This window comes from Cynocephalus volans, chromosome 7 (genome assembly GCF_027409185.1).
Source record: "Cynocephalus volans isolate mCynVol1 chromosome 7, mCynVol1.pri, whole genome shotgun sequence".
NCBI lineage: Eukaryota > Metazoa > Chordata > Mammalia > Dermoptera > Cynocephalidae > Cynocephalus > Cynocephalus volans.
In genome coordinates, this window is record NC_084466.1 from 126548275 (window position 1) to 126573067 (window position 24793).

The 24793-nt window shown below is 38.7% G+C and overlaps 1 protein-coding gene across 3 annotated transcripts in view; it reads right to left on the reverse strand.

The window, feature by feature from the left end:
* Positions 1 to 775: 775 nt before the first annotated feature.
* The window catches only part of LOC134382536 (cytochrome P450 2C18-like), a 36490-nt gene continuing 12472 nt past the window's right edge, over positions 776 to 24793 (reverse strand). For all 3 annotated transcript variants that reach the window (XM_063103150.1, XM_063103149.1, XM_063103151.1), the window contains 4 exons: positions 20437 to 20578; positions 10574 to 10761; positions 3974 to 4115; positions 776 to 957 (listed from right to left, as the gene is read on the reverse strand). In XM_063103150.1, the coding sequence (XP_062959220.1) occupies positions 776 to 957; positions 3974 to 4115; positions 10574 to 10761; positions 20437 to 20578 (654 nt within the window). The remainder of the gene's footprint in view (positions 958 to 3973; positions 4116 to 10573; positions 10762 to 20436; positions 20579 to 24793) is intronic.

A 24793-nucleotide genomic window follows, 5' to 3' on the forward strand; every position in this document is an offset into this window, starting at 1 on the left:
GGAAAGACAGGAATAACACCAAGAACACATGATTAGCAATCTGAAAGCATACACTCGCAATTGATTCTAAGTTGTAAGAAGTACAAAGAATATTTGAAATTATTATTTAGTGCTCTCAGTAACACCAAATCAGTCTCATGAATTCAAACAATGTTCATTGCTCCCTATGGCTAACTCTCTCAATGTTTCCCAATAGGTTAGAGCTGCTCCTGGAAATAGTTTCTCTCTTTTAAATCCAAACCTCGATTACCTCTAAGTGATACCCAGCCAAGAGAGTTTCTCTACTTTCGTCCCATTTTTCTCTCTCTGTGCTTATCATTCTGAGGACCAGCATGGCTTCTTGAGACTCTATTTACTTTCCTTTCTTACCAACATTATACACAAAAGAAGGAAAGGCTGAGAACTAACCCAGCAATTAATAATGCTTCTTATTTAGAAAACACAGAAGAGAAATGGCTACGAAGTATGACATACAAATCACTTTTCTTGGTTTTATGTGACACCATATTAATAAATTCACAGTAGATAAGTATCAGCTTATTTGTAGGGAAATACAGGTATTAACAACTACATGAAATAGCAGGCGGATGTGTGCAGTGAAACTCAGGAAATCTTCTCATTGGAGTTTGGATGTTCTCCAGATCTTGAGGGAATGGGGAGATGTGCAGAGAGAGGTCAGAAAGGCATCCTTGAGCTTGGTAAGGAGGTTGCCAATGCCTCAGAGGAGGGAGAGCTGCAGAAAACAGCACAGCAGCAGCAGACAGTCTGCCCTTCTTCACACAGGAATGAAGCAGATCCGGTACGAGCGTGGCGAAGAAAGTGATGCACTAAGAGCTGGGGTGATATCGAGGTCCTTTGGGTCAACCACAGATTTCAGGTTAAAGTTCTGTAAAATGGTGGTCAGGAATAAAAACAGCTCCATGCGGGCCAGGCCCTCTCCCACACAGATCCGTTTGCCTGAAAATAACAAGCACAGAGGGTAGTTACTTTCTGTGTGTACCTGTGATTGTAACAAATACTGTGTTTGTGGAAGGCACAAAAGGAATATGTAGTAAGTGTTTGGTGAATGATTGGATAGATGGATGGGTGTGGTGCATTCCAGGCCATGGCAGGATCCTAAAGGAGTCAACTTGGGCTGCCCTCTCTGAGTTGGCAGGACCGCCGGAGGGAGAGCTGTTGGCAAGTCTGCAGCTATGAGCACTTGCTGCCAACGTAAGGGCTCCTGCCTCAGCTTTGTGGTACTGCTTTTGCTTTCTCTTTTGATATTTTGGTTAGCGTGGCAGTTCTCGGAATTCCCAAAAGATTATAAAAATAACACAAATGATTTTGCAGTCATTGAACTAAACATTGCCACAGAGGGTCCGAGTAAATTCACAATTTAAAATTGTCCCCTTATGATAAATTGACCACACCAACATATGTTCCAAAAGCACCACTCATGACTAAATATGAGATGCAGCCTAATGTAAGCTGGCAAACATCACTTACTGGAGATTTTCTTAATGGCAAGAGATTGCTTGGTATTAATGGGAAATTATAGGATTGGGATAAATTAAGTATATGGGAATGAAACTGTAGAATTCCCTTTACTTGGTGTTGTCCAGATTTAAATAAATCAGTAAGAATCCGGTGTTGGGATAAAAATATATGCTGTAAAATTATTAAACCTGCAAAATTAGATCTTAGAAGAATAAGAGAGTACACGTAGTTTTCAGAGGGATGGTGCTGTGCACAAGGATAACAGGGCCACAGCCAATGCATAACCTTAAAATTGTGAATGATAATGCTGCTCAAATATCCACTGTTCTTTTTCCATATGAACAGTAGGTTCATTCCATTAGAACATAAAATCATTAGACCCCCATTAGAATTTAAATGTTAACATTTTTCCTTTTAGCAAAGTTGTATTTAACGAAAATAGTTGCCACCCTGTTAATAGTGTGGATATTAACCATAGCTTGCTAACAGAAGAAGGTCACAAGATAACTTCAAGAAAATGAAGGGATGGCTGATCTGATAACCTGATTCCAGGAAAATGAAGCACTAGTTGATCACCTGAGAAATGCTGACAAAAAGGACTAGCTGACCTCTAAAAACGTTTCCTCTCTGCTTTTTGGACTATTGATTTAAGCTTGCTGATACAATAAAAAATAGTACCCAAAAAACCCCTGCAGAGAAAAATCTAAATAAAAGGCATTGTCTCATGCTCTACTGGGCTCCAGCTGCAACACGCTGACAGCCCACAGAGAGAGAACGTGTGTATTTATGCATTGAGGTCTCCATCTGTGTTTGTTATTTTCACCAATTCTCTCTCTTTTGGGGTACCCATCCCTCGCTGCAGCTGGACTTTGGCATGGGTGGATGGATGCATAGATAGATAGAAGGCAGGATGGCGGGAAGAATGGTTGAAGAGACAAATGGACAAAGGCCATACACAGTTATTATCCACTTCACATCTGTTTGGTTTTTTTTCCACTTCACATCTGTTTTTAACAGGCACCCTTCACTCAACAAAAATTTATTATCAGCTCGATGCCAAGCACTTTATTATGTATTCCCACTTTATACCTGATTTTTTGATATTTTAAATTTCCATCTATATTTTTCTAGAAACACACCCACAGTGTGTATCCTGTTCCAAGACTGAAGTTCCCTGATCCTTCCTTCCACTCTTCACACCCTCTATTCTCAGCTCTAGCCATACACACTATTAATCAATCTCTAACATGCCATGAAGTTTCAAGTTTTATCTCATGCTGGTCCTTCTTGCCAAGATGTACTTTTCTTATACTACGTTCAGCTTCTGGATCAAACTTTATTTCTTCTTTAAACTCTTCAGGATCCTCTCAAGCTATAAAATCTTGCCCCTTCTGTGTTATCTCAACATAAATTCATGCTTCTGTTCAAACGTAAATAACAGAGTCATAATTATCTATTTATATCTCTGTTGTGCTAAAATGTAAATTCTTGAAGGGAGGAGAGGTCTCTGTCCTTGTTGCCATGGTATCCACAGTACTAGCTAGATATAAAGCAGATATCAAAGAATGCAGAATAAAGGAATCAGATTCCATTGCCAGAGGAATCACACATATGGCAGGTGTGGAGAACCAATATCCAAGATATATGCTCAGGACTGGAGGAAGGGCAGGGTGCTCTAGAAACTTTGCAAGGTATCCTTTGACATTCTCCATGTTCATCTGACCCCATGGTTATTTGGAAGAGGTTCTGATATCTTTGATTTCAAGCAAAGATTCTGCTCCTGTAGTTCATTATCTCCTTAAAAATGTCCTGCCTTTTCTACTTCCCATACTCTCTGCCCCTACGGGACAGCACAAAAGTCATTTCTGCTACGAGAATGTTGCTTACTACATGTTATGCCTCTCTGAGGAGTATGAATGTGTAAAATGCAGGTACCTTTTATCTTAACCCTACCCCACCAGCAGGCTGTTCTTCCCACTTTCACAGCTTTAGTTCAACTGGATCAAATGATCTATTTACTCATCTGCTTCCCTAATTTCTGTGAAACCCTTTGGTACCTAATCTATGCCTATGGATACTTCGATTCCCAAAGCTTGTCTAGGAGTGGGGGAGGGTGATCAACATCCCACAGACAATGATCCAAGTTGTGGAGTCAGGAAGCTTTCATGGCAGGTGAGGAAAGTCTAAAGGAGTTTCTCCTTCTAAGAGGAGCTCTTGGTAGCTGAGTGATGCTTCTACAGTCAGAATTCAATCAGTCTATATTCCACCTTTCTCAATTTAAAAGGGTGGGGTCAACTCCTCTAAGCCCCACTACTATTTCCCAAGAATGAGGATGTATGATGAGCAGGGAAAGCACATTGGTATTGGGAATGGTGCTTGTGATCAGGTACAAAGAACAATTCTACCAGCCCAGATGGGGCACCCTGTGAGTTCCAACTGATCTCAAGAAGTGATATTGTCTCCTGATGTACAAATGATAATGAATTTCTATTACCTGTGGAGAAAGGCATGAAGTAGCCACTTTTCTTAAAATTGCCACTCTCATCCAGAAAGTGTCCAGGGTCAAACATCTCTGGGTTGGGGAATTCTTTGTCATCATGTAGCACCGAGGTCAGTGATGGAAATATGGTTGTGCCCTGGAATGAACAGACGAAGGTAAACTGAGTTATAAAAAAAATCATGGTTCTGAAAGGAACAATGGAAATCACTTGGTCCATTCTCTTTGATTTACAGGTGAGAAAACCAGTGTCTGAAGAAGAGCAGTGGTATTTCCAGACAGACAGACCACATCATAAACAGGGATGAGTTTAAGGCCAGCGGCAGTGATCTTGCTTATGTGGCCTCCAATAGCATTTGAAGTATTGAGTACATGGGCATTTAGGTGCCAAACCTTCTAAATCTGTTCAGCTTATCATCAAGCTTGGAAATTGTTGTCTGTCCTTACTTGCTGCTCTGTTTCATCACTTCCATTTTCACGTACATCATATATAGATTATGGTTTAAAATGGAAGTGTCTTTTGGCATTTAAATATATCTGTTTCTAGAGACTCAGTAAAGAAACATCTGATCTAGCTACGAGTGACTTGTTCTGGAGTGAAAATAACAAGTACAGAAAGAAGTCTGAAACTATTGAGTGTTTATCATGGTCAAGCAGTTTGTTTGTGTTAAGTTAAAAATAGTCTTCAGTACAGAATAATCCTAGCTTAGAAACACAGAAGTGCTGATAATTTTAGAAAACTCATCAATTTGTGATAATTTAGGTTAGAATCATTTGTTCAGGAAATGATCATCAACTAAAGCCTGAACAGTTGGGTGGGTAGAGTTGTGGAGTCAGGAACCTTTCTCAAGGCAGGTGAGGAAAGTCTAAATGAGTTTCACCTTCTAAGAGGAGCTCTTGGGTAGCTCCCCATATCCTCACCAGATTTGTTATTCTCGGTCCTTTTGATGATAGCCAGTATAACTGGGGTGAGGTAATATCTCAATATGGTCCACCCAGCAAGAAGACACTGTGGTCTGAAAAGGCAGTTGAAATGATTTAGATTTTTAAAAAATTTTATAGATTTAATTTGTAACGTAACATGTGCTCTATCTTGGAGAATGTTTCATCTGCTGATGAGAATAATGTGTATTTCGTAGTTGCTGGATGAAATGTTCTCTAGATATCAGCCAGGTCCTATAGAAATGAAATGTTTTTTTAAATCCTATGTTTCTCCATTGATTAGTTGCCTGGATAATATGTCCATGATAAGAGGGGGAGTTTCAGGTACCCCAGCATTATTGCATTGGTGTATATCTCTTTCTATAGGTCTAATAGTGTACTCTTTATTTATCTGGGTGCCAGTGTTGGGTGAATGTATATTTATGATTGTTATGCCTTCTTGTTTCATAGATATATTTCTCATTATATAATGGCCTTCTTGGTCTTTTTATGGTTTTTGATTTAAAGTCTATTTTTTCTGATATAGGAATAGCTATTCCTACTTGTTTTTGGTTTCCGTGTGTGTGATACACCTTTTTTCATCTCTTCAGCATTAGTCTGTGTGCATCTTTACTGGTAAGTTGAGTCTCTTGAATACAACCTATGGTTGAGTCTTTGTCTTTTGAGTGGGGAGTTTAAACCATTTCCATTTGGGGTTGTTGTTGAGATGTACTGTCTTATTCCTGGGGTTTTATGCTTTTTGTTTAGATGTTTTATAATTTGTTATTTTCTTCCCCTTTGATTATTGGTTAAATGTTTGTGGGGTTTAAAGAGGTGCTAAGATTTAGTTTCTTTCATCATTCACATTTGCATTTCTATTTTATTAGTGTGTTTTGTTCTTACTTGTGTATTTGTGCTAGTGATTATTGTTTTTTGGATTCCAGATGCAGGACTCCCTTCGGAATTTCTTGCAGGGATTGGTCATATGGTGATGAACTCTCACAGGTTTTGGTTGTCTGGGAAATACACCATCTCTCCCTCATTTCTGAAGGATGGGCTGGTGGGGTATAGAAGTATTCTTGGCTGGCATTTTTTTTTCTTTTAGTATTTTGAATATTTCATCCCATTTTCTTCTCCCTGGGAGAGATTCAGTTGCAAAGTCTGCTGTTTGTCTGATGGGGACTCCCTTATTCATAACTTGATGCTATTCTCTTGCTGATTTTAGAATTCTGTCTTTGTCTTTGAGCTTTTCCAATTTTACTATAATGAGTCTTTAAGAGGAACTTTTGGGATTGAAACTCTTTTGGGATCTTTGAGCTTTCTGGTTCTGAATATCTGGTCTCTAACTATACCTGCGATGTTTTCCATTATTATTTCATTGAATAGATTTTCAGTGCCTTTTCCTTTCTCCTCCCCTTCAGGAACACCCAGGATTCAGATGTTTGTGAGCTTAAAGCTGTCTGCTGGCTCTTTTAAAGGTTCTTCATTTTTAAATTTTTTTCCTTCTTTCAGTTTTGAAATTCTTTCTTCCGCTTGTTCTAATCTGCTGCTGAAGTACTTGGTTGCATTTTTTATCTCATTGTATGGGTCTTTCAGATCCAGAAGTTCTGCTATGTTCTTTTTTAAGGTATTAATCTCTTTGTAGGTTTCATTCCTCATATCCTGTATATTTTTTCTCTTTTCATTGTGTTGTCTTATAGAATGCTCTCTCATCTCATTGAGTTTCCTTAAGATAGTTCCTCAGAATTCCTTTTCAGTCATTTCAAGGGTTCCGTGTTGTATAGGGTCTGGTACTTGAGAATTACTGAATTCCACTGGAGGTGTAATATTTTCTAACTTTTTCATATTTCTAGTATCTCTACATTGATTTCTGGTCATTTGGCAGATCATTTGTTCCTTCTATTACTTACTAGTGGACTTTGAGGAGAAAGACTTCTTCTTTTCCCAGGCTCCCTCAGTGACTCTCCTTGTATCAGTAAAGTCAAATATGTGGTGGGCCACTTGCGTGGTTGTTATGGATGTTACTTAGGCTGTGAGCCATCCTTGCAACCAGAGTAGCTATGATGGTGGATTTTGTGGAAGACTGCCACAGAAGTTTCATGAAGCCTCGTGGTTGTGATGTGATGCAAGATCCTGGGTAATACATGGGTGGGGCAGGGTTGGGGGTGGTTGGCTCGCCTGTTCTCCTGCCTTCCTGGGTGGCTCCCCCATAAGTGACACTGTGGCACATCCTGAGGATTATTTTAAATAATAGGTGGCCCGGATTCTTCAAAAAGGTCAACTTTCTGATATAATACAAGCAAACAAGGGAAAGGTAAGTGTTCTTGATTTGAAAGGAGAAAATGAATGAGATAACCAAATTCTATGTATGTTCCTTTACTGGACACTAATTTAGTAACAAAAATCTAAAAAGAATATTCTCTAAAAAAAATTACAGGCTATGCATTGGATAATACTATTGTATGAAGGATACATTCTGAGTGTTGATGCTATTTATTATAATGTAGGAGAAAACATCCGTGTTCTTGGAACATACATAATAAAGTATTGAGGTAGACAGATAGACAGATATATAAGTAAATAATATACCCTTTTATATATACACCTATATGTGTATATACATATGTTTTAATTTCATTCATATTTAAATGCATTTAAAATAAAACTGTGGGAGAAATTTTCATCCTCTACTTTTCTCATGCTAAAGAACTAGAACTTTGTTTTAAGAATTATTCCTGGGCTGGCCCCATGGCTCACTTGGGAGAGTGCGGCGCTGCTAGTGCTGAGGCCGTGGGTTTTGATCTTATATGGGGATGGCCGGTGCGCTCACTGGCGGAGCATGGTACAGACAACACCGTGTTGAGGTTTGCAATTCCCTTACAAGTCAGAAAAAAAAATATTTCTTTTAATTTTTAAAAGCAAGTAGTAAGGATTATATATCAGGAAAATGTCAAGTAGATGTTTAAAACTCCTAGTAACAATTTTCCAATTATTGAGAAAACTCACAAATTTCATTAGATAGGACACAATGTGAAAATCAACCTCACATCATTGCAGAAAATACTACTGGACAGGAATGCCTTATACCAGGCATCCACAAACAGCATAGGCAAATCAGGCCTGCCACCTGTTTCTGTATAGTCTATAACCTAAGAATGTTCAAGTTGAAAATATAAAAAAGAAAATATTTTTGACACATGAAAATTATACGAAATTTAAATTTCAGTTTCCATAAAAATTGAAACATCGCCATTCTCATTTGTTTACACGCTGTCTCTGGCTGCTTCCATGCTGCAATTGCAGAGTGCAGTAATGCAACAGAAATTCCATGGCCTGCAATATCCAAAATATTTACAATCTGTTCCATTACTGAGAAAGTTTGCTAACTCCTCTCTTAGACCATTATTTCTACCTAGATTAGTGGCTCTAGCTGTTGGTAGAAATCATTTATCTAATTCCTAAGAAGTTAGAATAAGCCATGTAGAGTTGCATATTCCTATACAGGGCTGTCCAATGCAGAATGTACAGGCCATTCCCTTGGGGTTCTAGGATTCTAGGCTCAAAAGACCCCAGACCCTATGGGAGCCTCCATGCAGAGGGTTAACGGGTGAGCTCAGCAGGTATAAATTTCCCCAAAACTGATGAAGTGGATGTGGGAGACTGGCAATCTTTGCCTCATTCCTCAGCCTGACTCCCATTTAGTTAGTAATAGGAGGAGTTACATTTTCATCAGTATTACCCTCAGACCCCAATACAATGGAAGAAAATTCTTCTCCTGATTTTTTCTTTTGGTGAAAACAGAGGGAGGTGAAGTCCTAACACTTGCACCAAATCTGTGATTATCAGGACAAGTCCCATTAACTCATGGTCAAGTTACCATTCCATCTTCTCCACAGGATGACATTTAGTAACTGCAATCTTACTGGATTCGCTACCTTTTTCCCCCATGATAATACAATATTTAGTTATATTATTTTTAATTATAATAATTATATATCCTGGCTTCGAGCGGAATAAAGAAGCTTGTGGCAAAGCAACTTGAACATCTGGATAAACACAAAAACCATGTGCTGGAAGGTAGTTTAAAGTTGCTAAGACAAATATTCATCTCAAGATTCCAGAAATGGCAAAACCTCTGAAAGGTAAGCTAACACCTATATTCTATTTTCTTTTTTTTTTTTTTTTCTTTTTTCCTACTATGTTCATGTGATGTCTAGTGCTAAATCAGGGCAGGAAGAGTTAGTTCATTATGACTGCATATCAGAAAGGGATAAATTCTCTTTGGAAAAACATAAACATCATCTGACACTCTGCATTTTTCATGTTTATCATCTGTATTAAACCAAAGGTTATTATGCATTCAAAGATACAGCTACGTGTCCACTTCCAGAAGACTGGGGGAAGGTGAAGGTAATAAAAACAGACCTCATTAGGGAACACTTCTCACCTAATTTTGTGAGGACAGCATAATCTTGGTATCAAAAAATCTGAAAAGAAATTTTGAGGGGAAAAATATCACAGACCAGTTCTCTTACGAATATAAATACAGAAGTCCTGAACAATATGTAGCAAATCAAACCCTGCTGTGTGTGTATACTTATAATTTGTATGTTGAGGAAATAGAGCCCAATGTATACAACCATACCAATAGATGCAGATAATCAATTTGATATGGTTGTACTCATCTTTATGACAAAAATTCACATAAATATAAGGGAAGAGGGCAAAATTTCCTAATCTGATAAAGAATATCTACCAAAATCTACTTAAAATATCATTCTCAATAGTGAAATATTAGACGTCCACTCTTCCTGCAGATCAGAAAGGAAACAAGGACACTATCACCAGTTCTGTTCAAAGCTGTCCTGGAAATCCTAGCCAGTGCTATAATAAAATAAGAAATTAAGGCCCATGAATTTGAAAAATAAGAAACAGCAAACAATACCTCAGTCAGCAGGAAAATATATATAGAAATTCCAATGAATCTACAGAGAAATCATTGGCAATGATTAGTAAATTGAGCAAAATTGCTGAATATATAGTCATCAGGATAAAATCAATTATATTTCCATACACAAGGTACAAAGAAATGAAAAACACATTCATTTGACACATGCATCGAAATACCACACTGAACCTCAGAAATATGTCAATTAAAATAATAATAAAACAATAAAACATTATAACAACAAAACTAGTAATTATCTAGGAGAAATCTAACAGGATTTGCAAACCTCTGTACTGAAAACAAAATTACTGGGAAAGTAAAAGAAATCCAAATAAATTGGGAGCATAATCACAATCAGGAATTGAAAGATTCAGCATGTCAAGATGTCAATTTTTTCCAAATTGATCTGTAGATTTAATGTCACCTTAGTAAAAACTCCAGCAGCAGGTATTGTAAAATTGACTGACACTTTCAACATTTATTTGGAAACGTAAAAACATAAGAATGGCCAATACATTATTAAACAGGTAGAACAAGTTTGAAAGACACACACTATCAAAATCCAAGACCTGTTATGAAGCTTTAGATCCCCAAACTGTAAACAGCACAAAGTCCATCAACACATGAGTTTTGCCCTCTCTCATCTCATGCTGATAGAGGATTGGAACCATACTGTGAATATGGGAGCTTCAAGAGCACTGACTTGTGCCATAGGGGAACCACCTTACCTTAGGGATGAGGTAGTTTCTGAATTTAATGTCACGGGTCACGGCATGAGGTAAACTGTTGGGGACAAGGTCAATGTATCTCTGGATCTCATGCACCACAGCATCTGTGTAGGGCATGCGGCTTCTGTCCTGCATACAGGGGCTCCGGTGTCTGCCAACCACATGGTCAATCTCTTCTTGGACTTTAGCTGATAAGACAGAAGTAAGAACAATGGAAAAGGAGAAAAATGGCACATTTACCATGAAAATTCACAGCTACATGAAGCATGATAAAGGTGTCCCAACAGCAATATAAACATGAGTTATATGTACAGAAGTACACCTAGACATGTAAAAAGAGTTGCCATCATGTAGATACATATCACTGTCCTACCAAATAGGTATTATGATACATTGGTACATGCCTACAAATTATCATAAATGATAACTAATATAAAAAGAAGTAATAAAATGTTCCTCCAAATAAGGGGGAAACAATTAATTAAAAAATCATGGTCTTGCACAAAGTAAAACAAGAATCAAATATTAATATTTTTTCCCATATCACTGACTTTTTTTAAAAAATATTTTATTTTATTTTAATTTGCCAATATACATTGTGGTTGATTATTGTAGCCAATTACCGAAACCTCCCTCCTTCCTCCCTCTCCCTCCACCCTCCCAACAATGTCCTTTCTGTTTGCTTGTCGTATCAATTTCAAGGAATTGCAATTGTTATGTCAAATATTAATATTAAATTAATAGATTAGAATCAAAGATTAATATTAAATTAATATCAAAATAATACACGGGGGTTAAAATTAAATTGTAATGGATCTATATATGTACGTGCTTTTGTTGTCTGCATCTGTGTGTGTGTGTTTGTGTATAAAATTTGCAATGGCACTCTCCTCATCTTCCCACTTCCCAAATGTGGCCGCTTTGAGTATTCTTCAGAAATTTATAGTCATATTTCTAAAGAACAACTCTGTATTACTTACTTAACCATTTTAGACAATATTTAACAATTTACTGCTATGTGAGTTGAGAACTTTCAACTTCATCTCCAGCCCATATATTCACACACACACCCACAGATACTCACACATACACAGACATACACACAGAGACACACACACTCCTGGACTTCCACACACCCCATTTTCCAGAATATATGTAGAGTACAAGTTTTGGTCATAGTTTACATCATTCTAACTACATAAATATTCTTCCCTAGTAAGTCAAGTGTGATTATGTATTATACATGGTATTTTATTGAACTTAAACTGTCTTTTTATTTCAATTCATAACTTTCTATTTCCCAAGTGCTCAGGTAGATGTTTGAAACTCCTGGTAACAATTTCCCAGTTATTGGGAACCCTCATAAAATCCACCACTTCTCTTTGGACTTGGTGTCTGTCTTCACACCTGCATTGTCGACCTGGTCCTTTCTGAGATGGGTGTTTTCTAGGCCTGGAACCCAGCAGCCTCCCTGACATTCGCATCCTCCTACATGAGGCCTCCTGATTCCTGCAACCCATGACTTCCTCTGACTTGGTTTCAGACATATGGATGGAGCACATCTTCCAAAATTTTTAGAAAAAGTAAAAATGAATGTAAAATTTTGGGGAAATGTGCTGGTCTGAAAATACCTTTATTCATAAAATGCAAGACAGTGGTCACTCTTGAGAATTCTGGTGCTGTCTGAATCCTAATCTTAATGCATGACATATCTCTCTGAAAATTTTTAGGATATTCTCTTTAATCCTGGTGTTCTGAAATTCTACAATCTTCTGTCTTAAAGAGCATAATATTATTTCCCTCACTGTGCTGGAAACATGGCAAGAATTTTCAATTTAGATGGCAAAATACTAAGATCTTTTCTCTAGAGCTATTCACTCTTGGAAAGAGAAGTCTGGCTGCTGAATTTCCAGAAGGAAGAAGACAGGAAAAGTTAAGTCTCTGAATTCAAGCACAGGACTCTTAGCAAACCTTCCTTTCCAGCCCCACACCTCACTGTTTCTCTCTCACTGCCCAGTGTCCCTGAGTATAGGGCTTCTTAGGCTCAGATGCTCTAGAGAATGAGCCTCCCTTTTTCTGTAGGAAAAAATCAGTTATGTGATAAAAGGAGGCACAGATGGAACTGGACAGAAAGAGCCTCATTCTCTACCTTCTCTAACACTTGCTGCACCCAAATATGGAACCGTAGGGGAATGTAAGGAGAAAGATTAGCTTTCGTTCCTTGATCTATTTACCTCTTCTGACAATCAGGTTTCAACTTCATCCTGTCTGAGTTAATTATCACCCTTTCATCTGCTCTCTGTGCCTCAGAAACTTGCTGAAGACTTCATGGCTTTTTCCTGCACTCTTCTCCTCCTAGTTTCACAGGACTAATCCTCATCTGTAATCAGGTTATTGAGATTTCACTGGGATCCTGACACAGTTGGGAAAAAGTATGTTTTTACCAGCTGCATGACTGGAATTCTTTGAAGGTAAATTTTAAAGTAAAGCTATGCATGAAAGTTGAAATGACTGACATTTCCCACCCCCCATTCTTACTTTGTCAAATACCACTTTTTTGAAAACCAACTTCTGGAAATATAAACTTCATTTAGCTATATCTTCAGCCTAAATGGAAATATCTTGCTTATGAACTTAACATTTTTCATATTTGCCATACTGAAAATGATCTCAGACAGTCTCACTAAATTTCCAGGATGTTCACTTATGCTTCAGTAAGGAGAGTTTCCATTTTTCCTACCCCAGCATTACAAAACTAAATTTTCAGAATAAGAAAAGGTATCTGCAAGAATGTATCTACTGTCCAAAGTGGGCTTAACATGGGGGCGGTTTCAAGATGGCGGCGGCTGCGGCGGCTGGCGCGGAGTAGTTGAGGTGGAAAAGGTGGCCACTGGGCCTCAGGCAGCCGGGAAACTTGTGGACCTTCCTCTGGCCATCTCTTAAGGGAGGACTGCTGCTGCTGGCCGGTCGTGGGGGCTCAACGCCACTTTGCCCCCGGCAGGAGAGGCTGCCTCATTTACAGGCAACAGCTTTGAAGTGTGGAGCAGGAAAAGAACTGATTCTTAGCTGCAAAAGCGAGTCTTGAAACAGGGAACACGGCGCCAGGGCTGCTGTGGATGCATCCAGGATCCCGGAGGCTGGGGCCGCACTGAAGGCGGCCAGCTGCCCTATTCAGGATTCGAGGTTTCAGGCCGGCATTAAAGAAGATTCCTGGGAGCGCCCGAGCGGCGCCGCGACTGAACAGCCCGAGGCGGCAGCGCCGAGAACACGGAAGGCAACAAACCAGAGACAGAGCGAGCGCCCGACCTGGCACAGCACTGTGAGTGATCCCTGGCCCACGCGGCTCCCGCCTGCACCACCAGGCCACTCACTGCCCCGGTGCTGCCTCCATTTTCCCAGGTGCGGGCAGCTCCGCCCTGCTCGGCCATCACTGAGCCCATTTGCTTGGCCTGGCGCGGGGCTTTCCGGACCCTGCGGGCCGGCCTCCTCTCCCACTCCCTCCGCGGTTCTCTGGCGGGGCTGGGGGTGTGGGGCGTCCCGACCAGTGTTGGGAGGGCTAGAAAGTACGGGCGGGCCGACTGTCACTCCACCACACCCTGGACTCCGGCCCGGTAAACTTCCTGGTACTGGGAGGCAGATAACATCTCTGCGACCACCAGTTTGGAAAAAAGCCTAACGAATTTCTGGTTGGGAATAGTGTGGTAGGAGAGTTCCCAGGTCCGCTTGAACCTGCCGAAGAGCAGGCTGCAGGCAGGCACTAGACTCGGTTTATACCGGGGGGATACAAAGGTGAACAAGACCCGAGAAAGATCTACACAGTGCTACAAAGGCACCTAGAAAGACCGGTCGTCTGTGCCTAGCAGAAACCTGATAGACTTCCTGGGCGAGGCGGTGCTGAGCAGGGTCTTGAAGGCCCAGCTGATAGACGAGGGGTGCAGAAGACACGCCCCAGCCCAGCACAGTGTGCACAGAGGGGGGAGACTCGACAGAAACCACACACCCGGTGGGGTCGCCACTGCACGTTCTAACAGCCTGGGCCAGAGCACACGGAACGGGGAGAAGTCCTGTACAGAAAGTGAAAGCTCAACAGAGATCACACACCCTGTGGTACGTGATCCACCAGCCCAGCAGAGTACAAGCTGACCAGAAAGGTGGATCCCCGGAGAAGCCCAAGACCCGAGGCAACCACACACACAAGACACTAGAGGCCAACTGAGCAGTCACGGCGGGAGCCATACCAAATTGGCAACCACAGCAACATCCTAGTTAGTCATTAGTCTCAAACCGGTGGACTGTGAAACCCCCTGCCACAATGAATAAACACCAAAAAAAAGACACCAGAAATACAAAAAATCAAGAAAGTACACCACCAAAAGTTAATAAATCTCATACTCTAGATCCTATAGAACAAGAAGCCCTTGAAATAACTGACAAGGAATTTCGAGTGATAATTCTAAGGAAACTGAATGAGATACAAGAAAACTCAGCTAGACATCATGATGAAATGAGGAAAAGTATACAGGATCTGAAAGAGGAAATATACAAGGAAATCAATGTCCTGAAAAAAAATGTAGCAGAACTTGCTGAACTGAAGAAATTATTCAGTGAAATAAAAAACACAACGGAGAGTTTAACCAGCAGGCTTGTCGAAGTTGAAGAGAGAACCTCTGAACTTGAAGATGGGCTGTTTGAAATAACACAAGCAGACAAAAAGAAAGAAAAAAGAATCAAGGACATGGAAGAAAATCTGAGAGAGATATCAGACAACCTCAAGCGCTCAAATATCCGAGTCATGGGTATTCCAGAAGGGGAGGAAAATGGAGATTCCATTGAAAACATATTCAACAAAATAGTGGCAGAAAACTTCCCAGGTATAGGAAAAATCACAAATCTTCAGATCCAGGAAGCTCAACGATCTCCAAACGTATTCAACCCAAAAAGGCCTTCTCCAAGACATGTCATAGTCAAATTGGCAAAACTCAGAGACAAAGAGAGAATCTTAAAAGCTGCAAGAGAGAAGCGTCAAATCACCTATAAGGGAGCCCCAATCAGGTTAACATCAGACTTCTCATCACAAACCCTAAAAGCTAGAAAGGAATGGGATGATATTTTCAAAATACTAAAAGACAAAGATTGCCAGCCAAGAATACTCTACCCTGCAAGGCTATCCTTCCGAAATGAGGGGCAAATAGTATATTTCTCAGACAAACAAAAACTGCGGGAGTTCACTACCACAAGACCACCCTTACAAGAAATCCTCAAGGGAGTACTGGGTTTGGTTCCCGAAAAATAACTACCACTGCCATAAAAACCTAAGAAAAATCTAAACCCGCTCGTACAATAATAATGGCATTCATGAAGAGAAAACAAGCTAACAAAAACACTATCTACAACCTAAGGAACCAACAAACAAAGAAACCAAACAGTAAATCAGAAAGCAAGGAACAAAAGACACCTAAGACAACCAAACAACCAATAAAATGCTAGGAATAAATCAACACCTTTCAATAACAACTCTTAATGTTAAAGGCTTAAATTCCCCAATTAAAAGACACAGACTGGCTGACTGGATCAAAAAGCAGGACCCAACTATATGCTGCCTACAAGAGACCCACCTCACCCATAAAGATTCACACAGACTAAGAGTGAAAGGATGGAAAAAGATTTACCATGCAAACAGAAAAGAAAAACGAGCAGGAGTGGCTATTCTTATATCTGACAAAATAGACTTTAAACTAAAAACCATAAAAAGAGACAATGAGGGACACTACTTAATGATAAAAGGACTGATCCATCAAGAAGACATAACAATCATAAATATGTACGCACCCAATGTTGGAGCAGCCAGATTTATAAAACAAACTCTATTAGACCTAAAGAAGGAAATAGACACTAATACCATAATAGCAGGGGACCTGAACACTCCACTGTCAATATTAGACAGATCATCTAGGCAAAGAATCAGTAGAGAAACACAAGATCTAAACAAGACTCTAGACCAATTGGAATTGGCAGATATCTACAGAACATTCCACCCAACAACCTCAGAATATTCATTCTTCTCATCAGCACATGGATCATTCTCCAGGATAGATCACATATTAGGTCACAAATCAAGTCTCAATAAATTCAAAAAAATTGGAATTATCCCATGTATCTTCTCAGACCACAATGGATTAAAACTAGAAATTAATAACAAACAAAACTCTGGAAACTATGCAAACACATGGAAATTAAACAGCATTCTACTTAATGACATATGGGTCCAAGAAGAAATCAAGCAGGAAATCAAAAAGTTTATTGAAACTAATGAAAACAATGATACATCATACCAAAACCTGTGGGATACTGCAAAAGCAGTATTGAGGGGAAAATTTATTGCATTAAATGCTCACTTCAGAAGAATGGAAAGATGGCAAGTGAACAACCTAACACTTCACCATAAAGAACTAGAAAAACAAGAACAATCCAATCCTAAAGTTAGCAGACGGAAAGAAATCATTAAGATCAGAGCAGAACTGAATGAAATTGAAAACCAAAAAACAATTCAAAAGATCAACGAATCAAAAAGTTGGTTTTTTGAAAAGATAAATAAAATTGACAAACCATTAGCATGGCTAACAAAAAAAAGAAGAGAGAAGACTCAAATAACAAAAATTAGAAATGAAAAAGGCGATATTACAACTGATTCATCTGAAATACAAGGAATCATTCGAGACTACTATAAACAACTATACGCCAACAAATTTGAAAATCTGGAGGAAATGGATAAATTTCTGGACACACACAAGCTCCCAAAACTGAACCGTGAAGACGTAGAAAATTTGAACAGACCAATAACAATAAAGGAGATTGAAGCTGTTATCAGAAGGCTCCCAACAAAGAAAAGCCCAGGACCAGATGGATTCACAGCAGAATTTTACCAAACATTCAAAGAGGAATTGACACCGATTCTTTACAAACTATTCCAAAAGATTGAAACGGACGCAAATCTCCCAAACTCATTCTATGAAGCAAACATCATCCTGATACCAAAACCAGGTAAAGATATAACCAAAAAAGAAAACTACAGGCCGATATCCTTGATGAATATAGATGCAAAAATCCTCACTAAAATACTAGCAAACAGAATACAGCAACACATACGAAAAATTATTCATCATGATCAAGTGGGATTCATCCCAGGGATGCAAGGTTGGTTCAACATACGCAAATCAATAAATGTGATACACCATATTAATAAACTCAAACACCAGGACCATATGATCATCTCTATAGATGCTGAAAAACCATTTGATAAAGTTCAGCACTCATTCATGACAAAGACCCTCTATAAGTTAGGTATAGAGGGAAAGTATCTCAACATAATTAAAGCCATATATGACAAACCCACTGCCAATATCATCCTGAATGGGGAAAAGCTGAAAGCTTTTCCTTTAAGAACAGGCACTAGACAAGGATGCCCACTCTCACCACTCCTATTCAACATAGTGTTGGAAGTACTACCAAGAGCAATCAGAGAAGAGAAGGAAATAAAGGGCATCCAGATTGGAAAAGATGAAGTCAAACTGTCCCTGTTTGCAGATGACATGATCCTATATATCGAACAGCCTAAAACCTCTACAAAAAAACTGTTGGAATTGATAAATGATTTCAGCACAGTAGCAGGATACAAAATCAACACACAAAAATCAGTAGCATTTCTTTTCTCCAATAGTGAACATGCAGAAGGAGAAATCAAGAAAGCCTGCCCATTTACAATAGCCACCAAAAAAATAAAATACTTAGGAATTGAGTTAACCAAGGAGGTGAAAAATCTCTATAATGAGAACTACAAACCACTGCTGAGAGAAATTAGAGAGGATACAAGAAGATGGAAAGATATTCCATGCTCTTGGATTGGAAGAATCAACATAGTGAAAATGTCCATACTACCCAAAGTGATATACAAATTCAATGCAATCCCCATCAAAATTCCAAAGACATTTTTCTCAGAAATGGAAAAAACTATTCAGACATTTATATGGAACAATAAAAGACCACGAATAGCCAAAGCAATGCTCAGCAAAAAAAATAAAGCTGGAGGCATAACACTACCTGACTTTAAGCTATACTACAAAGCTATAATAACCAAAACAGTATGGTACTGGCATAAAAACAGACACACTGACCAATGGAATAGAATAGAGAATCCAGAAATCAACCCACACACTTACTGCCATCTGATCTTTGACAAAGGCACCAAGCCTATTCACTGGGGAAGGGACTGCCTCTTCAGCAAGTGGTGTTGGGATAACTGGATATCGATATGCAGGAGAATGAAACTAGATCCATACCTCTCACCGTATACTAAAATCAACTCAAAATGGATTAAGGATTTAAATATACACCCTGAGACAATAAAACTTCTTAAAGAAAACATAGGGGAAACACTTCAGGAAATAGGACTGGGCACAGACTTCATGAATACGACCCCAAAAGCACGGGCAACCAAAGGAAAAATAAACAAATGGGATTATATCAAACTAAAAAGCTTCTGCACAGCAAAAGAAACAATTAAAAGAGTTAAAAGACAACCAACAGAGTGGGAGAAAATATTTGCAAAATATACATCTGACAAAGGATTAATATCCAGAATATATAAGGAACTCAAACAACTTTACAAGAAGAAAACAAGCAACCCAATTAAAAAATGGGCAAAAGAGCTAAGTAGGCATTTCTCTAAGGAAGATATCCAAATGGCCAACAGACATATGAAAAAATGCTCAACATCACTCAGCATCCGGGAAATGCAAATCAAAACCACATTGAGATACCATCTAACCCCAGTTAGGATGGCTAAAATCCAAAAGACTATGAACGATAAATGCTGGCGAGGCTGCGGAGAAAAAGGAACTCTCATACATTGTTGGTGGGACTGCAAAATGGTGCAGCCTCTATGGAAAATGGTATGGAGGTTCCTTAAACAATTGCAAATAGATCTACCATACGACCCAGCCATCCCACTGTTGGGAATATACCCAGAGGAATGGAAATCATCAAGTCGAAGGTATACCTGTTCCCCAATGTTCATCGCAGCACTCTTTACAATAGCCAAGAGTTGGAACCAGCCCAAATGCCCATCATCAGATGAGTGGATACGGAAAATGTGGTACATCTACACAATGGAATACTACTCAGCTATAAAAACGAATGAAATACTGCCATTTGCAACAACATGGATGGACCTTGAGAGAATTATATTAAGTGAAACAAGTCAGGCACAGAAAGAGAAATACCACATGTTCTCACTTATTGGAGGGAGCTAAACATTAATATATAAATTCACACACACACATACACACACACACACAAATCGGGGGGGGGGAGGGAAGAAGATATAACAACCACAATTATTTGAAGTTGATACAACAAGCAAACAGAAAGGACATTGTTGGGGGGGAGGGGGGGAGGGAGAAGGGAGGGAGGTTTTGGTGATGGGGAGCAATAATCAGCTACAATGTATATCGACAAAATAAAATTAAAAAAAAAAAAAAAAAAAAAAACAAAGTGGGCTTAACATAATTAAATCAATATGAAATCCCAGTTCAGCCTGCCACACACCATCTCCCATGAAATCCAGACATGGCACAAGAGCTTTATTGCCTTTCCTACTGTAGTGCAGTCTTCACTCCTCTCAGTCACCATCCCATATTCTGCAAAGATGTCCCATTTTAATAATATACTTAAATGTGTGGCAGATTGCAGCTGCTGGCACAGTTGTTTAAATAATGAAGCTTTTCTAAATGAAACAGGATGGAGGAAAGTAACAGCATTTTCCCAACATCTTTGCTGAAATTCATTCTGCTCATCACCTGTCATACCTGTGACCTCTGGGTGCTTCAGCAGGAGCAGGAGTCCATATCTCAGAGTGGTGCTTGTGGTCTCTGTGCCGGCAACAAATAAATCACGAACAGTGATTACCAAGTTTTCAATAGTAAATTCAGACTGCTGGATGTGCTTTTCCTAGAAATCATTTGATACATTATCTGACAAATTGTTTATTAAAGTATTTAATTACAGTGAATTGAAAATAACACACTTTTTTATAAAGTTAGCAAACACAGAAACTGGAGAGTGTATTATCAAGAAAAACTACTATATAGTATGGAAGATACTGTAGATCAGTGGACCCAAACTTTGTTTCCTACCCGCTTCTTCCTTGCTTGCCAAAAAATTAAATTCATGAGGCTCGTCACAGCCAGGTTTGCCATGCAGCGTATTTCTTTCCAAAAACACATAAGCAGATGCCTGTTGGTGCCCTGTCTTAGTCTGTTTGTGTTGCTATAACACACAATCACAGACTGGGTAATGTACTTTAATAAAATAAGTTTATTTCTAATTGTTCTTGAGGCTGGGAAATTGAAGAGCATGGTGATAGCCTCTGGTGACGGTCTTTGTGCTGCATCATTACATGGTGGAAGGTGAAAAGGGAAGAGAGGATGAGAACGAGAGAGGTCAACATGAGGCTGAACTCGCTTTAACAACAAACCCACTACCTCAGTAATGACAACAACCCATTTATGAGGACAGAGGTCTCATGAACTGATCACCAATTACTTATTAGACTCCACTACCCAACACTGTTCATTTGGGGATTAAGTTTTCAAACATGAACGTTGTGGGACACATTTAAACTATAACATTTCATGCCAGGCCCCCCAAATTTATGCCCTTCTCACAATGAAAAAATATATTTATTCTATCCCAACAGCCCAAAAAGTCATAGTTCCAAGTCCCAATTTGTCTATATCACATGTTTATGAGACACAAGACACAATTCATCCAGAGGCAAATTCCTCTTCAGCTTTAAATCAACAGAATTAACAAGTTTTGTGCTTCCAAAATAAAATGGAAGGACAGACATAGTGTAAACCTTTCCATTCTAAAAGGGAGAAACAGCCAAGAAGAAAGTGGCAGCTACTTCCAAGGAAGTCCAAAGCCCAATAGGGAAAAGAGCACTAGGTTTTAAAGCTAGAGAGTAATCTCCTTTAACACCACATCTCACATCCTGGGTACAGTTGGGCAAGGGTAGGGCCTCCAAGAATTCAGGCAGCCCCACTCCTATTTGTTTGCTAGGCTCAGTGCCATCAGCTCTCACAGGTTGTTGTATCATACTTGCAGATTTCCAAGTCTGGAGTGGCATCTTGGTAGCCCTACAGTCCTAAGTAGTGGACTTGGGAGTGGCTCCATTCACGTGGCTTCACTAGACATTGCTCTTGCAGTGGGTCTCTGCTGTGTCTCCATGCCTGCTACATGTCTACCTGGGTGCAAAGACTGTCCATGAAATCTTTTGAAATCTAGTTGGAGACTGCCAGGGCCCCACAGCTGCTGCATTCTGCATGTCTCCAGAGTCAGCATCATGTAAATGCTGCCAAACTTTATGGCACCATTTTATGACATATAATAAACACCTGGGCCCACTTTTGCCAAGTCTGTTGTAAATGAGGAGCACCCTGCCAGAGTTTGGGGAGCATGATCTCAAGGTGGTAGAGGACAGCAAATATTGATGTTCCACTGCCACCTCTCTGAAAACCTTGCCCTCAAGCTCATAGCTTGCCTCAAATACCTCTGAAATGTTTGAAGACACAACTCTGACTTTTTGAAGAAAAAGTTTCCTGTTGCTCAGCTTGGAATGAGCAAGTCGCATAACAAAACAGCAGCACAATACACTGTCCCCCAAACTGCCTGTCAAGGAGCTTGTGTATGAGGAATGTTAGCTTCTATGGGAGATGCCAAATTTGCTTAAATTTACCAGACAATTTTTTCAACAAACACTCCCATGGATGCTTGACCAGATTCTAGATTCCCAAAATACTTTATCAGAGAGATTATGCAGAGTTGAGAATGGGTGATGGGCTACCACAAAGGCTGGCCATTGTTTCAATCCCTGTGGGCTAAAGCAACTTCCCAAGTGACAATAACTAAGAGGATTTCAAAAGACAAAATTTTTATTAAAAAGACAACCTGAGAGTTTTTCTTTCTTTATTTCTAAAAACTGAAAGAAATCTGTCCTGTCCCTGAGTGTATGCAGACATAACAGAATAGAGAATCAAGTGATCAACTCTTTACCAAATTAATTTGGGAAGTCACTAAATAAAGGTATGACTGCAGACTATATCAAGTAACATTGGCAATTGTTAGAGAAGAGAGAAAATCTTATTTCCAGAGTTAATACATTATAATGTATTAAATCCAGCAATCAACAGAAAGTTACACACCATACAAATAAACAAGGAATATGGCCCATTAACAACTAAAAAAAAGAATTTGATAGAAACCATTCCTGAGGAAGCTCAGCATTAGAATTACTAAGTAAATCCTCTAAGTCAAATGTTGTTAATGTGTTAAGAGAGTTGAAAGAAACCATATGCAAAGAACTAAAGGAAATCAGGAGAACAATGTATGAAAAAGTGGGGGTTATCACTGATAAGAAAGAAATTATTAGTTTAAAAAATGAAATCTGCGAGCAAAAAGATAACAACAGTTTAAAAAGCAATTCACCAAAGTGACTTAACAGCAGGCTTGAGTAGGCAGAAGAAATAAATAGCAAACATAAAAGCGGGACAAGGTAAAATACCCAGATGGAGTAGCAGGCGGGAAAAAAAGAACAAAGAAAAATGAGCAAAGCCTTAGGAGCTTATGAAATTCCATCACTTCTATCAATGTACACATATGGGAGAACCTGAAAAAGAAGGGGAAAAAGGGGGCAGAAAAAAAGCTGAAGAAATAAAGGCTGAACACTTTCCAAATAGGATGAAAGACATGAATCCACATAACTAGGAAGCTCAATAAATTCCCAAAATGGTAAAAATGAAAGAGTCTCATAACAAGGTATGATTTGAAAAGAGAAAATTTTGAAAGCAGCCAGAAAGAAGTGATTCATAACGTACAAAGGATCCTCAATAAGAAAAAAATTTATTTTTCTTCAGAAACTAAGAAATCAAATAATCATTGGAATGATACATTTAAAGTGCTGACAGAAAAAACTGTCAACTAAGAATTCTATATCTGGCAAACCTATCCTTACATAATAAAGAAGAAATTAAGACATTCAAATATAATATCAAAGGTAAAAAGATTCCCACCATGTAGGTCTGCCCAACAACAAATGCTAAAGGGACTCAGCATTCATGCTGAAAAAAATGACACTACAAAATAAATAAAAACCATAGTAAGAACTAAAAATCCTTATTAATTATGAAATATTAAATATATCTGTATATAGGTAAATATAAAAGCATATTTTATGTTTTTGTGTGTGATCCTCTTTTTAGTTTGTCTATGACTTTTAAAAATAAATAAAACAATCATTATATAACTGTTACTGGGACACAATTTAGAAAAATGTGATTTGTGATAAAATTAGCTTAAAAGGAGAATGGAGTTAGATGGAAGCAGAGTTAACGTATATAATTTAAACATAATTTATTATTACTTAAAATTAGGTTGCCATCAATTTAGTATATGAGCAGTAATCCTCATGATAACTACTAAAGCCAAGCCCATGGCGCACTGGGGAGAGTGCGGTGCTGGGAGCGCAGCAACACTCCCGCCGCAGATTCGCATCCTATATAGGAATGGCTGGTGCACTCACTGGCAGAGTGCCGGTCACGAAAAAGACAAAAAAAAAAAAAAAGTTAAAATATGCAAAGAAGAAATCAAGAATGAATCAGAGAAGTTTACTAGAAAAAAATCGATCAAACAAAAAGTAAGCAATATTGAAAAATTAAAAAACAAAATTACATGAGGCACATAGAAAGAAACAACCTTATAGCTCAAATAAGTGTTTCAATAAAACTAATTAAACTGTACATGGCTTAAAATTACCATTTAAAATGCACATCTTGAGAGAACAGATTTAAAAATTAACTATGTACTGTCTATTAAAGACTAACTTCTTATCTGAAGATATAAAAAGTTAAATGTGAAAAAATGGAAAAAATTTTTTGCATGTGAATTATAGCACAAGAGAACTGGGATGGCTATACTAATATCAAACAGAGAGTTGTTAAGCAAAAACTGTTAAAGGAAGCAAAAACATTTTATATTGGAAAACAGGTGAATTAATCCAGAAGATATAACATTATAAATGTATATGCATCAATCAAGAGAGCCCAAAAATATATAAAGCAAATAATGCACAGTACTGACAGAAAAAGTAGAGTTCAGAAAAATAGT